The 13,311-nt window shown below is 38.3% G+C and overlaps 1 protein-coding gene across 1 annotated transcript; it reads left to right on the forward strand.

Moving 5' to 3' along the window:
* Positions 1 to 10,079: 10,079 nt before the first annotated feature.
* LOC107272933 (mitochondrial sodium/calcium exchanger protein-like) lies at positions 10,080 to 12,998 on the forward strand. The gene is made up of 9 exons (XM_015750619.2): positions 10,080 to 10,349; positions 10,451 to 10,668; positions 11,036 to 11,361; positions 11,435 to 11,515; positions 11,597 to 11,716; positions 11,827 to 12,168; positions 12,222 to 12,340; positions 12,410 to 12,563; positions 12,625 to 12,998. The coding sequence occupies exons 1-9, from the start codon at positions 10,293 to 10,295 to the stop codon at positions 12,996 to 12,998; spliced, it is 1,791 nt and encodes a 596-aa protein (XP_015606105.1). The 5' UTR covers positions 10,080 to 10,292.
* The last annotated feature ends 313 nt before the right edge of the window (positions 12,999 to 13,311 follow it).

Raw genomic sequence — 13,311 nt, forward strand, 5'->3', positions numbered from 1 at the left:
TATTCGTATCTCGTGTCGAGACTGTATATAATTACGTATGTATGTAGTCTGATTATCTCATCAGAATCTCCCAACTCGCCTTGACATAACCAACCTGCTAAAGGACTCCTTCACGCGAAATAAATTACCAGGTGAGCGAATAAATATAATACATAAAACTCACTCGTCTTCATTAGACTTGCCACCTAAGAATCCAAAGTCCCATTACAAATTCGATCCTTGTGCCTACCGAGTGTCGTCAACTTTCCGCGAGTGCACTTTCCATTATAAATTAATTTGAATATAAAGATTCAATGCTATTTAATACCGTGGCATCTGCGTACTTAATGCATCAAAATTCCTACTATGCAATTCTAAATGACAGAAGTTCGCATAGTCCTTCAGTGATATACACTTACCTCCAGTTCGTATTCCCGACACGTACACGTACGTATGTCAGGGTCACCCCTCCACAACGCAAATCTATGTTCCGTCCCAAGCTGCTGCGTATTTGTAGTTCCGCCAAAGCATCACGTGTCCTTAAAATACCACATTTGCAGGAAATCGTTGAGTGAATACGTTCCAGCGGTTGGAGATGAACATTTTGAGCTTTCCCTTCGCTCTAGAAAATGGTCTGAGCCACGAATGTGGCTTTAATGTTGAAAAGCCTATGTGCCTAAATGGATACTTATAACAGCATGAAGACTCTTTAACAGCAGTGTCTCGTTGTGTCAATTAAAAAGCACGGCCATTACGGGACGAAACATTTCACGGCTGCGTCCAGGCAATTAACGCCGTATAAAATACTGACTGACGTTTCCTATTCACCCTCGATTTCATTGTCGACAATATTACGGTTTTCGTTTTATTTGGAGAATTAATTGCAATTGTCCATAAACCATTTGGAAATATCGAATGGGGCTTTAACGAACATAGTGGCTACGGGATGTCATTATTCTGCTCCCACTGAGCCGGCTGCATTTTTGATTCTTCACTCTTTCAACTATTCACCGAAAGCTCAGTGCGATGTTAGATTAGGGAAAACTTGAATGTGATTAACAACTGGATTTTGTTCCCTTACAAAAGACGAAAAAATCAATTCGTCAGTAGGCACTGTTGTAAATTTTACTGTCTACGCGTAACACATTCAGCAAATCAATGTTTTCGGTATCCGGAAAAAAGCTCCGAGAAATCGACGAACAAATACATATTTTCCATTTTTTAGTCTCTGTCTCGTTATCGAACGAAACGCTGAAAACCCAAAGAAAAGAACCAATAATAATGGTTACCCAGACTTTTTATCTAACATCACGTTCCACTACAGTAGATGTATTGAAATATATAATATGCTATAGACGATATACGTTTTCAACCGTTCTCTTTAAATACTTCTTTCGCCTTCGTGAATATATCAGAAATTTATTCCTCCTTGAAATGTATACCACGATGTAGGACATTGGCACGATTTACATGTATCGCTCGGAGCGATACTCAACGAAACTTCGAACACGCCTGCAGATATTCAACGACTCGACGACTCAACGAAAACTTGCAACTTTCTGAGCCTCAGATATTTTTATCGGTATCAATCACGATGCATCTCGATATTCCTAGCTTATTTATAAGTTGCTCTTCGTATTTTATTTATAGCTGTGAAGTACATCCCGTCAAAGAGATTCACAATTTATTAGACATCTAATACCTGAATCGAGCAACATATCGATGAGAATGTAGAAATTTCTGCACGATTCGTTACCGGATAATAACCGACATATCGCTACGTGTTATATATATATATATATATATATATATATATACCAGATGGTAGAGCAGTTTCAATGTGGTAGACGAACCAGAAGTGATTGATATGCACATTCGTATAGCATAGGAGGTCGGTTCGATAAATCACCGTCATTTAGCAAACGGACCGTTTTAACCCTTTCAGTTTCACGCTAGATATTTCTATAAAAGTAATACATTTAATTAAATAAAGTACCGAGCAGAGAATAAAAAAATATGACATTCGGTTAGTCGAGAAATGACTGTGATTAATGATAAAAAAAAATATGAATAGCGGTTCCTCTTTGATACCACCGAGACCAGAAGGAGTGTTAAAGGTCAATATTTAAATGTTATTTTTTTACATGTTATTTTTCGTGGGTTGTTCATGCAATACAGATAGTGCGTACGTAGCTTTAGGTAATCACAGTTACACGCATAAAGTGGCAAGAACTTGCGTCCTTGTGAAAATACAGTATATCGTTTGTAAGATTTTATGGTACGAATGCGAATTAAGTGTCTGGAGAGGAACATCTATAGTCCGTGCGGACTATAGACTTAATCACGTTACTCACGGCCGTCCAAGCAGTAAGTGAAGAACGGGTAAACCCAATTAACTGCGTTGGCAACAGCAACAAGGAACCAGGTGGATTGTTTAATTGTTTCTTTCCTCTCTCATCCATTCTCTTTCACTGAGCTCCCTGCAGCATTGCCAAGGCATTTACTCCACTTTGTTTGAACACAAGCGAGATCCCGACGTTTCCTTATTCAAGTACGAGACCTACGTCCTAGATTTAAAATCTCCATTTGTTTTACCGTATGCCAATTTGATCCAGTTCAACTGGCGTATGACAAATGATATTAAAGTACACAAAATTGCAGAAACTTTTACGTGATAGCGAAAGTTCCCTGCGACAGAAACTGTACCCATTATCTTATCATACAACTGAAGATGAGACTTGAAAAGTTCTCTGGTCGCGTTATACCTAGCGAAACTGGGAAAAGAATCGTTAAAAGGAATAAAGTCGAACCAGGGGGATGTTGGAATACCACACATAAGCCTGAGGGATGGTAAATTTTTCCAAGGAAATACAGTGACCATAAATAAGACGTTTACAGTACTATAAAACAAGAGGCTGGAAAGACGTGCACTTTGCTTTAACAACCTGTATATACGTACTTGTATAAGGGTTGAAAAAAAATGTGTCGAGCCCTCGGGGTTCAAAATATAAGAAAACAAAACGGTAGTCCAGGTAACGAGCCATGAAAAATGTTTCACTGCGGAATTCATTTCAGACTCACTAAATAAATTCCACGAATTCGTAAGGGTTGAAAAAAGGGAGGAAGATCAGAATGCGAAGAAGAGGGAATTGGGGTTCGAGCCGTTGGAGGGCATCGCATTCACTGAAGGCGCTCGTGATGGCTCTGATGTCCTGCGACTCATCCACCCTCGTATTTTTAGATCCTCTGCAAATGACCCACCCTATCTCGACCTGGAGCGGTAGCTGAAAGTCTTTTGTCCGTTGCTGGTAATGAGCGTCGTGCGACACTCGAGAGGAATGGTACGGACGGATCGGGTGGGTCTAGACAGACAAGGCGGAAGTCGGATACGGACTACCTTTTACAACCCCTAGCAACCCCCGGGACTAAGGAATGGAAAGCGCGTGTAACGAGAAACGGACGAAACTCTGATGAGGCAGACGTGGATTAATAAGGTTGGAAATGTGTGGAATTCGTGATAATGTTTCCTATTTTCAACCCTTAGAAGTCAATGAACGTGTTGCTTGCCTCTCTACTGTACCAGCATTGCTGAAACGTACTTTATAATGTAAGGGATGATCTTTTCTTTTGCCCCTTAATTCTCAATTTTTCTAAGGCGTTTGATCATGGTCGCCTCCAAGAAAATGATCTCCGTTACCGACTCCTTGTTTTCCTGAAAACGTTTCAAGTTCTCTTGGGACCTTTTGTCTTCATAGGGCTTGGATACTCGGCCGTCTGGATGCTTGGTAATACTCGTTTCCGGCCTTTTCGTACGCAGGTATATTTCATGATTAAGCATACAGCCGTGGCGCGGTTCTCGGCTACCACATCGCTCACACAGTAATGCGATTACTTAGCCACGTAAGTCATGGTTGTTTAGTCCTCGCAAAGAATCGCTCTGCGTTCGTCATGCTTTTGAGCGATGCTTTTAATTTGACTGTGTACTGAATATTTTTTAATGGACAACGACCCTCTAGCTCTGCTTCAGGAGTAAGTAGCTGTGCATGGGATACCTATAATACATAGATACGCGTATCAGCTACGCATTTATATGCGGAGATTCCTTTTTGTTAATCTATTACAAAAATACTGCTGAAAGAAAAACGGCGTATTATGTACGACGTAGGAAGTCTCGTGGACAGTACTATGGCCACTTGAAAACCTAAGTAGGTTAACGTGGAGAGAATGAAGGGTGAAGGAATAAAATCAAACGATAATCCTTTATCGTGATAGCGATAACGATAACGATCTGGCTATGTAGCTGGGAATGGTAAAAAAAAAAAGAAAGAATAGAACTGGTCCATATTCTCACAGATAGTAATTTCACGAAATTGGACAGCCAACCAGTCAACTTTGACTATTTCCCAATAGCAGCTCCCTTATCGGCGAATCAGCTCAAAAAGATGATATAAAACTCTTGAAGGCTACTTAGTTTTGAGTTAATTAAATAAATTTGACGATTCGTTCTAGGAATTTGTAGTTCAGAAATATAAATTTTTTTATCTGATGGATATATTAAGGTTGACTCTCCGTGTAGAAAAATGTTGCAGATCTTCTCTCTAGGAGCTTGCGGCGTGTCGTAAGACTTTTAGATATCGCGGACTAATTAATGCATTAAATAAGAGGGAGCAATTACCGTGGTCCCATTTAATTTCGGCCCGAGCTAAGTTTAGTTAAGGGAAGTGGGTCGCAAGAGTATTAGCTATTAGCATACGACTATATACCCTTATCACATTCAACAAGAACTCAAATACTCCTTTCAGTTTTCCAGAACACCCTTGCCTTTACTATTTTAGCCTAAAGAAGTGTACGTTTCTATTGAATGTACCTCTCTCTAATTTTTATAAATATTCATATAATGGTTTCAGTGAAATAAATTTTAAAATATATTCACTCGTTATACTGGAAGCTATTTTTGTTACGGTTCATTATAACGAGCTTGAGGTTTACAGTTCCTATTATGTTTCGGTATCTAGCACGTGCTTAAAGTAAATTTTTTCTATCCTATTATTTTTCTTATTTTCTTAGAAATAAAATTCAGTTGAATACAATAGGCACTTTAAAAATTTAACTTGTAGACAGTTTGTATGAGAATTGAAATGAAAAAAAGGAGAAAAGTTTGAGCTACGTCATTATTTTCCTTTAATAGGGACCTGATTAATTGCTTTGTGTTTCGCAAAAAATTGCAATTGTAAATTAAAAATCCAGTCCGCGAGAGATGAAAGTGGTTCGTTATTAAAGAATGCGCGCGGGAATAAGAGTGCCTTGCAAAGTTATGGGGATGAGATGAAGATGGGATGGGAAAAGGAGAATCAAGCAAGAAAGAATTCCATCCTATCTATCTGGGTCAATTCCCGAGGGTGTATATTTAATACCTCCAAAGAATTCTCTTCCTTTAACCCTTTACGTAGTCCTACCCCTTTTTTTGCATTTTACTCCAACACTCAAATATACCATAAATATATTCACATAAAACATGGGCAAGAGTACAGCGGTATGCTTACCAGTTATTCATTCATCAATTGATATTCTTTGAATCATTCATTGAATGATATTCATGAGTGAAAGAAATAATATCAATGGCAAAATTAAGGAAGATTAGGTTCTCGATAAATGTTAACTTTCAACTTCCTCTTTATTAAAGGATAAGACCACTGTAGACGCCCGAAAAATGGCGTTTTCTTGGTAGTTATTTTGACAAGGAAGGAAAGGTAGTAGAATAATATTTGGTGGAGTTATTAACATTATATTTAAGTACAAAAAGAAAAATTATGATATAAATATGAATAAATTGGGCGACACTAGAGCCATTCATCCGAGGTACGTTGAATTTGAAGCGCTCCGCTGCACGCAGTGTAGCTTGTGCAGATTTCAACGTGGAAAAAAAAATTCCACCTAATCTTCATGATAACAGCTAAAGAACTACGTAGGAGAACTTTTGGTAATAATTAAAAGACTGAAACGTTAATTAACAGACGTATATGAATGCAATATCTGAGTCTCTATATTTATGTTTATTGATCATAAATTAATACCGTATAACATGATGATTTAGATAGCTTTAATGGTGTATTCAGCTGTGTATACATGATGCTGTAAGTTCATTGTCATAAAAGCAAACTTCATGTTTCTTTTCCAACAATGACTTTCGCTCCATTCAACTTCTTTGTGTTCCACGTAAGCAGCTATGACGACAATTCATTCTTACGTCAATATAATCACTGCAGAGTCTAAGCAAGAATTCGAGTAATGAAACAGTATTCAGTCTCTCGTAAACTTTCGTATCTTAAAATAAAATGAATAGGTACGTGAGTATTCACAGTCATTGTAATCATATCAAAGTAGTATGAACTAAACATAGGGAAACTCCTAGTAATATTTCTCCAAGTAATAAGTCATTCCAAAGCGTAAGAATCAGTTCTGGCGAAGTTGCCATAAAATGGACACGAACTTCAATCCATCTTCTAGTTCCAACGAAAGATCAAAAGAGACAATTTTATGGACGTAGACATGTCCACGTCTTTACCGTATCTTCTAGGGAGTCTCACCACATGAGACACCCAGGATTTTACGATTCGGAAGAACATGAGGAACTTGATGAAGAAGGGTGGAGTTGGTATTTGCAAGTCAGTCCTCTGGCACTCCAGTGTAGCGCGAATACTGGACGCCAGGGAGACATTCGATCTGGCGATAGTCGAAATCTTCGCAACAGACTGTCTTCTCGGGTGGTCGGTCAGGCGAAGGTGAAAAGAGTTCCTGAAGTGATAACCAGTGTAGCTTTACTGAGGTCCAGTGATATAATGAGAAATCCTGAGAATCCCAGTTACATCCCCAATTATTTTAGTCCCTATACTGACCAGATGAGTTTCCCCGAGAGATTTCTCAATCTTGTAGGTCTTCTCGTGACGAAGTTAACTTACCCCAAGTTTTCGGATGAATCCAGCTACGTAATCTCTGAGGAACACTTTGCTCAGGATCTTCTTCCTTTTGATACGCTTAGGTCAAGAATCTTTTTGGTTTCCACCAACATCCATCCAGTAGTCACTAATTTGCGTTAACCTGCTGCTCGGATTCAAAGCGAATGCGTGATATTCATATACCAAAATCTGGACCACCACCATTTTCATAACATCTGAAAAAATATTTGGATATCAGTAAGAATGTAGGCTCGCGTACTTTAGCACAGAGCTACCCTTTTGACTCTTCATAATTCATTCTGGAGCGCTGGAGCATACCCCCAAAGCTGTCCATCGTGCCATCCCTATTCTCGATATGCCACTCTTCAGGGATCAATTTTTGAATAACGTCTATGCCGTAGAAAAGGGTTTTGCTTTGAAGGCAGATTTCTATCAACTTTCACATCGAAAGACATCGAACGTCCTGAGAGAGCTGTTTAGGAACGAGAAGTAGGGGTTAATAAAAGATTCACGTTATGACGTGGTGGGTTTTGGATATGGTTGCTGAAATTTTCATGTTATTTCGCCATTTTCATAATTCACTATGTATTTCGATCTTCTCAGATGGAAGTGGTAACGGTTGGGTTATCAATGACTGAATTGATGTAATAACATTTAAAAATACAGATGTTCCTCGAGTTGATCGATTTTAGCGGTAGTTCTGCTTTATGTCGTCGACGAAATGTATATTCTCTTATGTATTCACGGTTGTACTTCCATGGCGCAGAAAGCTTTGGGAAAGTTCAGAGATCGACTTATAACTCCTGTGGATGAAGGTGCATACTGGGTAAAATATATTCCACCTCATGATTCTGATGCTTTCAGAACTTCCGCTACTGATTGAACTTGGTACGAGTATACCTTCTTCCTATAATCTTAGTTGTGTGTCAAGATACCCTGCTTTACTTTTTTGAACTCTCAATAAAGTTGTGTGCTTATTTTATTATTGCACAATATAAAAACTTGATATTAAAAAAAAAAAGAAAACAACGATTTCTTAATGTGCATTTTTATATGGAAGTCGTATACCTACTAACACGTAAAGTCTGTAATAAGTAAAATGATAAAAAAATTAAATAAATGACATTTATACAAATTTATACTTACACATGTCAAATATACTTACATTTGCCATATAATTACGGAGTACATAAACTGACGATGTAAACTATTCACATATATATATTCGAAAATACGTAGATATCAATAGCAATGCTAGTTTGAGATTTCATGGAAGTTAGAAACAATCGAGCGTATTAATCGCGTAAGAATTTGAAAAAAATAAAATAAAAAGAGTCGAAATTGGTAAACTAATTTGCCTCAGTATTATATAAGAAAACGAAGAAGTTACAGCGCTAGGAATGGTGGCAATCAATAGCATCTGCTCCGATACGTTATTGGAGGACTGGTGTTATTGAAAGATGTATCGGATCTCAAAATTAATTGAATCTTCTGCTCGTTACTTGAGGATTACAGCATAGTACTATAATGGCATTACCTATACGATTATGGATGACTCTCGATACAATTCTTAAAGGAAAAGTAGAAGAAACATCGAAAGGTACGAGTAGTATAAGTTTGGGAGTTCTGGATATAGATTCCTGCACCGACATAATACCGACACTCCAGAACCTTCGAAGGTGGGTGTCCGTGCTAAGTTGCCGTCGTGAGCTCTACGATTTCTGAAAGTGACGTCATCAGAACCCTCGATTCCAAGAATTTTTGCTCGATTCCGGGAATTTTGCGTCACATTCCGGGAATTTTGCGCACGTGTTAAAGGAATCGTAACTAAAATCGGAAGCGTGAAAGATGAAGGTAGATACAATAAAGAGAAGTTCTTGATCTTATTGGGTATCTCTACGTTTCTCAGAGGCAGAGATTTATCAAGGCGCTCTTACGGCACATTATTAGGTACTGGATTAACAGCGGTAGCATTAAATTATCAAGCCGACGACAATGGCTTGTGACGTTGTATTAATTGTAAGAGTCGCCATACCAAGGAAAAGAAGCTTTTGCATATTCCCGCGTTATATCACCCACGTTATATTATAAATGCGCGAGCCTGAAGTAGCAAAACAGGAACCGGAAAGCTTTCCAGACGCAAGCGCGGTACACCGTAAGAGAATAAAAGCGTGGCTATAAATTCAGGAAAGCTCACCTATACACACACTCTGAGTTGCTTTTACAGCATCCGCCTTATATCCAGAAACGTGATTCAATAAAATCCCGTAAGCCTTCGATTACTCAAGGGTCTTACTCGGTACACCGGTCAAACGATGTCTTTTGTTAAAAAGCTGCGTCTTACCGGTGTTAGTAAAAAGCTCGAACGCAGTCTGGCTGAAAAAGCTTTCCGCAACGGTTGCTTTGTAAATATGTTAAGTGTGCTTCAATGATCTTAGCCTTACGAAAAGGGAGCAGTCCGAATTAACGGAATTGACGGTCTACCTGGGAATCATATCTACGGGGTGGTTAAATTGAAAATTGATTACTTCCTTTTTAATATTTGTTTTGCACCTTGTAATTGGGACGCTTGGGAAATCAGAATCTTCGCGAGGCCAGGATTTCCTGCTTCTGGACGATGTCTAAGTTTGTTGTATATTAGTAAGGGATACCTGCATTTTTTATTTCTTCCTCATTTCATCCCTTGATTAATGATCATACGACAAGGGTGCAGTGCTTTTATATGGGTTGGTATAATTTCAAGTACTTTTCTATAAATTATGATATATCAAATGCAGCCGACTTTCTATAGTTATATTCTTCAAGACTGAAGAAATAAGACCGGAGACTCTTACCCTTTCCTCGTTATATTTTTAGCTTTATTTTTACCTAGACGGAGGGTCTTAAGAGTGTACGAGCTCTGTGCCTAATGAGCCTCTCAGTCCAATCAGTTTCACCTCAACTAGCGTTGCAACTATAGTATGCACTCAAATGCATATTTCTACTGAATGCTCTTGCAAAATTGCAAGTGTCATTTTATTCAACCTATTTCGACTGATCTGAATATAGTTGGTTTTCCATGCAAGAATTTATAGAAACAATCGTCGCCGTTGGAAACTAACCTGTAGAATGCATTCGTCTGTCGTGCAATCGTAATATGCAAAACTGTCTGACTACATATAGTCTTCGTTCTGCAATTTAATATAACATCATTCCTCCTCGCATTCCATGCACTGTATAATGTGACTTCGAGGTATCGTACGTGGAATTTTCGATCTATAAATTCTTTTCTCCATATATTGTGGCAGAAAACGATCCGTATTGACATATGTTGAAAGTCTTCACGAGTGCATAGGTTAAAGGCTTAAAAGTGATATCATGAAATTTCGCGGACTGCGATATTACGGGGCTTCCGGTGCTTTGCCAATAAAAGAAGTAATTTTTTTCCAATTTATTGACAATTGTTAAAATTAAAAAAATATTTTAATCCCAATTGCTGAATTATGTAATTTGTATTTCATTTGTCCTCCGATTAGGATCAGTGCTCTTATCTGTGGAATATTGCGCCGAAGGATCGGTGCGAGTGGATAAAATATACTTTCGATTGCGAGACCGATTCATTGATACAGTACACGGAAAACCTCTTCTGTATTTTTGATACAGAACAACCAGGACTATTCGCAATTGGATTAATTCTCAATGTACTGTGGCTATTGTACCTCTTCCTTATCCTAGGAACAACGGCGGACAACTTGTAAGGAAAGTTTTGCAATCATATTGTTACTTAAGGTCCATCTTGAGTTCTTGATCCTCTAGTACAGCTAAAGTTTAACCCGTTACAACGTAGCCCAATGGGCCGTAAGGATTTAAGGACCCAACTGTAAGATGATGGTTTTGTAGATGGGAAAATGTAACCGTCAAACTCACCTCTAAAGTTACAGATACATGACATGCTTTTAAAAAAATTGTATTTTTGCCTTATCGCTTGGACTAGATAAAACGAGAGAAAAATTGTTCATGAATCTGAAGGGTGCTTGAATGAACGCCTAAATTTATATATTCTGATCCCTGATATTCATTGGATTCACAAGCGGATAATTTAGCTCTCGTATAATTTTCAGCTTTTGTCCCTCACTCGCTGTAATAGCGACGCTTTTAAGTCTCTCCGAGAACATAGCAGGTGTAACGATTCTAGCCTTTGGAAATGGCGCACCTGATATATTTACGTCTCTGGTCTCGGACCCTGATGAGAGCATCATTATATTCACGGAATTGATTGGAGCGGGGATTTTCGTGACAGCAGTTATCATTGGCTCCGTAGCTATTGTCTCTCCATTTCGTGTTACCATCAAGCCCTTCATGAGGGATGCTTGCTTCTACGCGATGGCTGTAGCCTGGATAAGTTTCGTCGTCAGGGACGAGGCAATTGACCTGTGGGAGGCCATAAGTACGACGTGTCCCAGGGTACCAGAACATTCAGCATCGATCACATATTCTAGACTCACCCTAAGCCGTTACAGGTTTCATACTGATTTATATCATATTCATCTGCGTCGTCGTGTTAATGCAAATGCGCCAGAATCGCGAAGAAAGTCGTAAGAGTACGTAACACAAAAATACTTATATATAAATTTAAAAAATTTTAAAAAATTTAAGATGTTTCACGTATCATTGTGTTTCAGCAAGAATGCCAAATGTGAATGATATAGAAATTCTGAATACGTATTTGGCGAATCGCAATGAACATTCAGCGCCTAGTCTTGTATTGCGACCTCGTGCTTTTAGTCTCCAGGTAAAGTTAGGTACGGCATTCTTAATTTTATTGTTTAACAAATCGACGAGGTAATTATGTTTTTTATCAAACGATATTGCTATTAGTTTTCTTGATTCTTGATAAACTTGTACAAATTAGAAATGGCGAAGGCTGCGGAAGCTATAAGAGCAAAGGCACTTGGTGAGACTTATTTAAGAACTGATACAAATACGGGAGAGGAAGCTGGACGATCTGCCTCGAGGAGACCGAAAGGACTTTTTAAGGAATTTTTCTTCGACATGTCACCGTTTAATCTGGATGAGTGGCGCAAGACAAATATTTTTCTTAAAATCGTCTTGATCCTTCGTGTACCTTTCATGATAGTACTACAACTCTTCGTACCGGTAGTCGATCAGCTTGTGGAAAATAGAGGATGGTCGAAATTACTTAACTGTTTACAAATCTGCATATTACCAACAGCGATTTTATTTATTTTGAAATGTGAGTTAATTGCTATTGCCTTTTGTCCCTGTCCTTATCCTTTATCATTACAGTGTGGGATCAGTGGATCGGACCTATTCCGATACTTCCTGTAGTATTTGGAACGACTGCGCTGATAGCAATTATTGTCTTTCGAAATACATCCGTGGGTCGTGTACCAAAATATCATAACGTAAGAAATCCCATCCCATATCCTACAATTAATTGTTGGAATTATTTCCAATTATTTATTGACAAACAGGTATTTGCCATTTTGGGATTTATGGCGGCCATGGTAGTGGTCTATATGGTAGCACAAGAGGTATTGGCAGTTCTCCAGTGCATTGGACATGCCGGTGGCATTTCCGACGCCATGTTAGGAATTACTTTTCTGTCGTGGGGCAATAGCGTTGGTGGTAAATAAAGTTTTCCGTGTCACTTATTTATTTATTAAAAATAATTTCAATTTAATTTCAGATCTAATTTCCAACGTGACTATCGCCAAACAAGGTTTCCCACGTATGGGATTTTCTGCCTGTTTCGGAGGTCCCATGTTTAATACCTTATTAGGATTTGGATTGACTTACGGTATAGGCTGTATTCAATCGTCAAACTTTCAGATCCGTTTGAGAGTAAGTGATATGGCACCTGGCTGTATAATGTTTCTCCTTACTTCTATATTCATTTCAATAGTATATTTGAACACAACAGGCGGCATAGCACGTCGCTCTTATGGATATCTTCTATTTTCACTTTACTTAATTTTCCTGGTTATCAATTTTCTCAGCGAAATTCACTACATCCATCCTCTTGGTACAGATCATCACGAGGATGATTATGACTACGAATAAAGAGATTTCAAAAATGTCTTTTTAATATCAAAGTCAATTAATTATAAAGTTATCAACCAAAATTATGATAATAAACGATACTCTTTATAATAATGAATAAATTACCCAGAAAACAATTTAATAGATTTTTTAAATTAACTATAGCCTTCAGGCACTTTAGTCCTCGTTAAATATCGAGCAATGGGAACGCCGTAAAAGATAAGGATATAATGCAACAATAGCCGGATTTTCATCGGAAGTTATATTGCCTAGTAGCAAACTAGGGCCACGGTAAGATATGCCATCTAGACGCGCCAAGATAGACCTGGCTTGG

The sequence above is a fragment of the Cephus cinctus genome, unplaced genomic scaffold, assembly GCF_000341935.2.
Source record: "Cephus cinctus unplaced genomic scaffold, Ccin1 Ccin1_scaffold1333, whole genome shotgun sequence".
NCBI classification, from domain to species: domain Eukaryota; kingdom Metazoa; phylum Arthropoda; class Insecta; order Hymenoptera; family Cephidae; genus Cephus; species Cephus cinctus.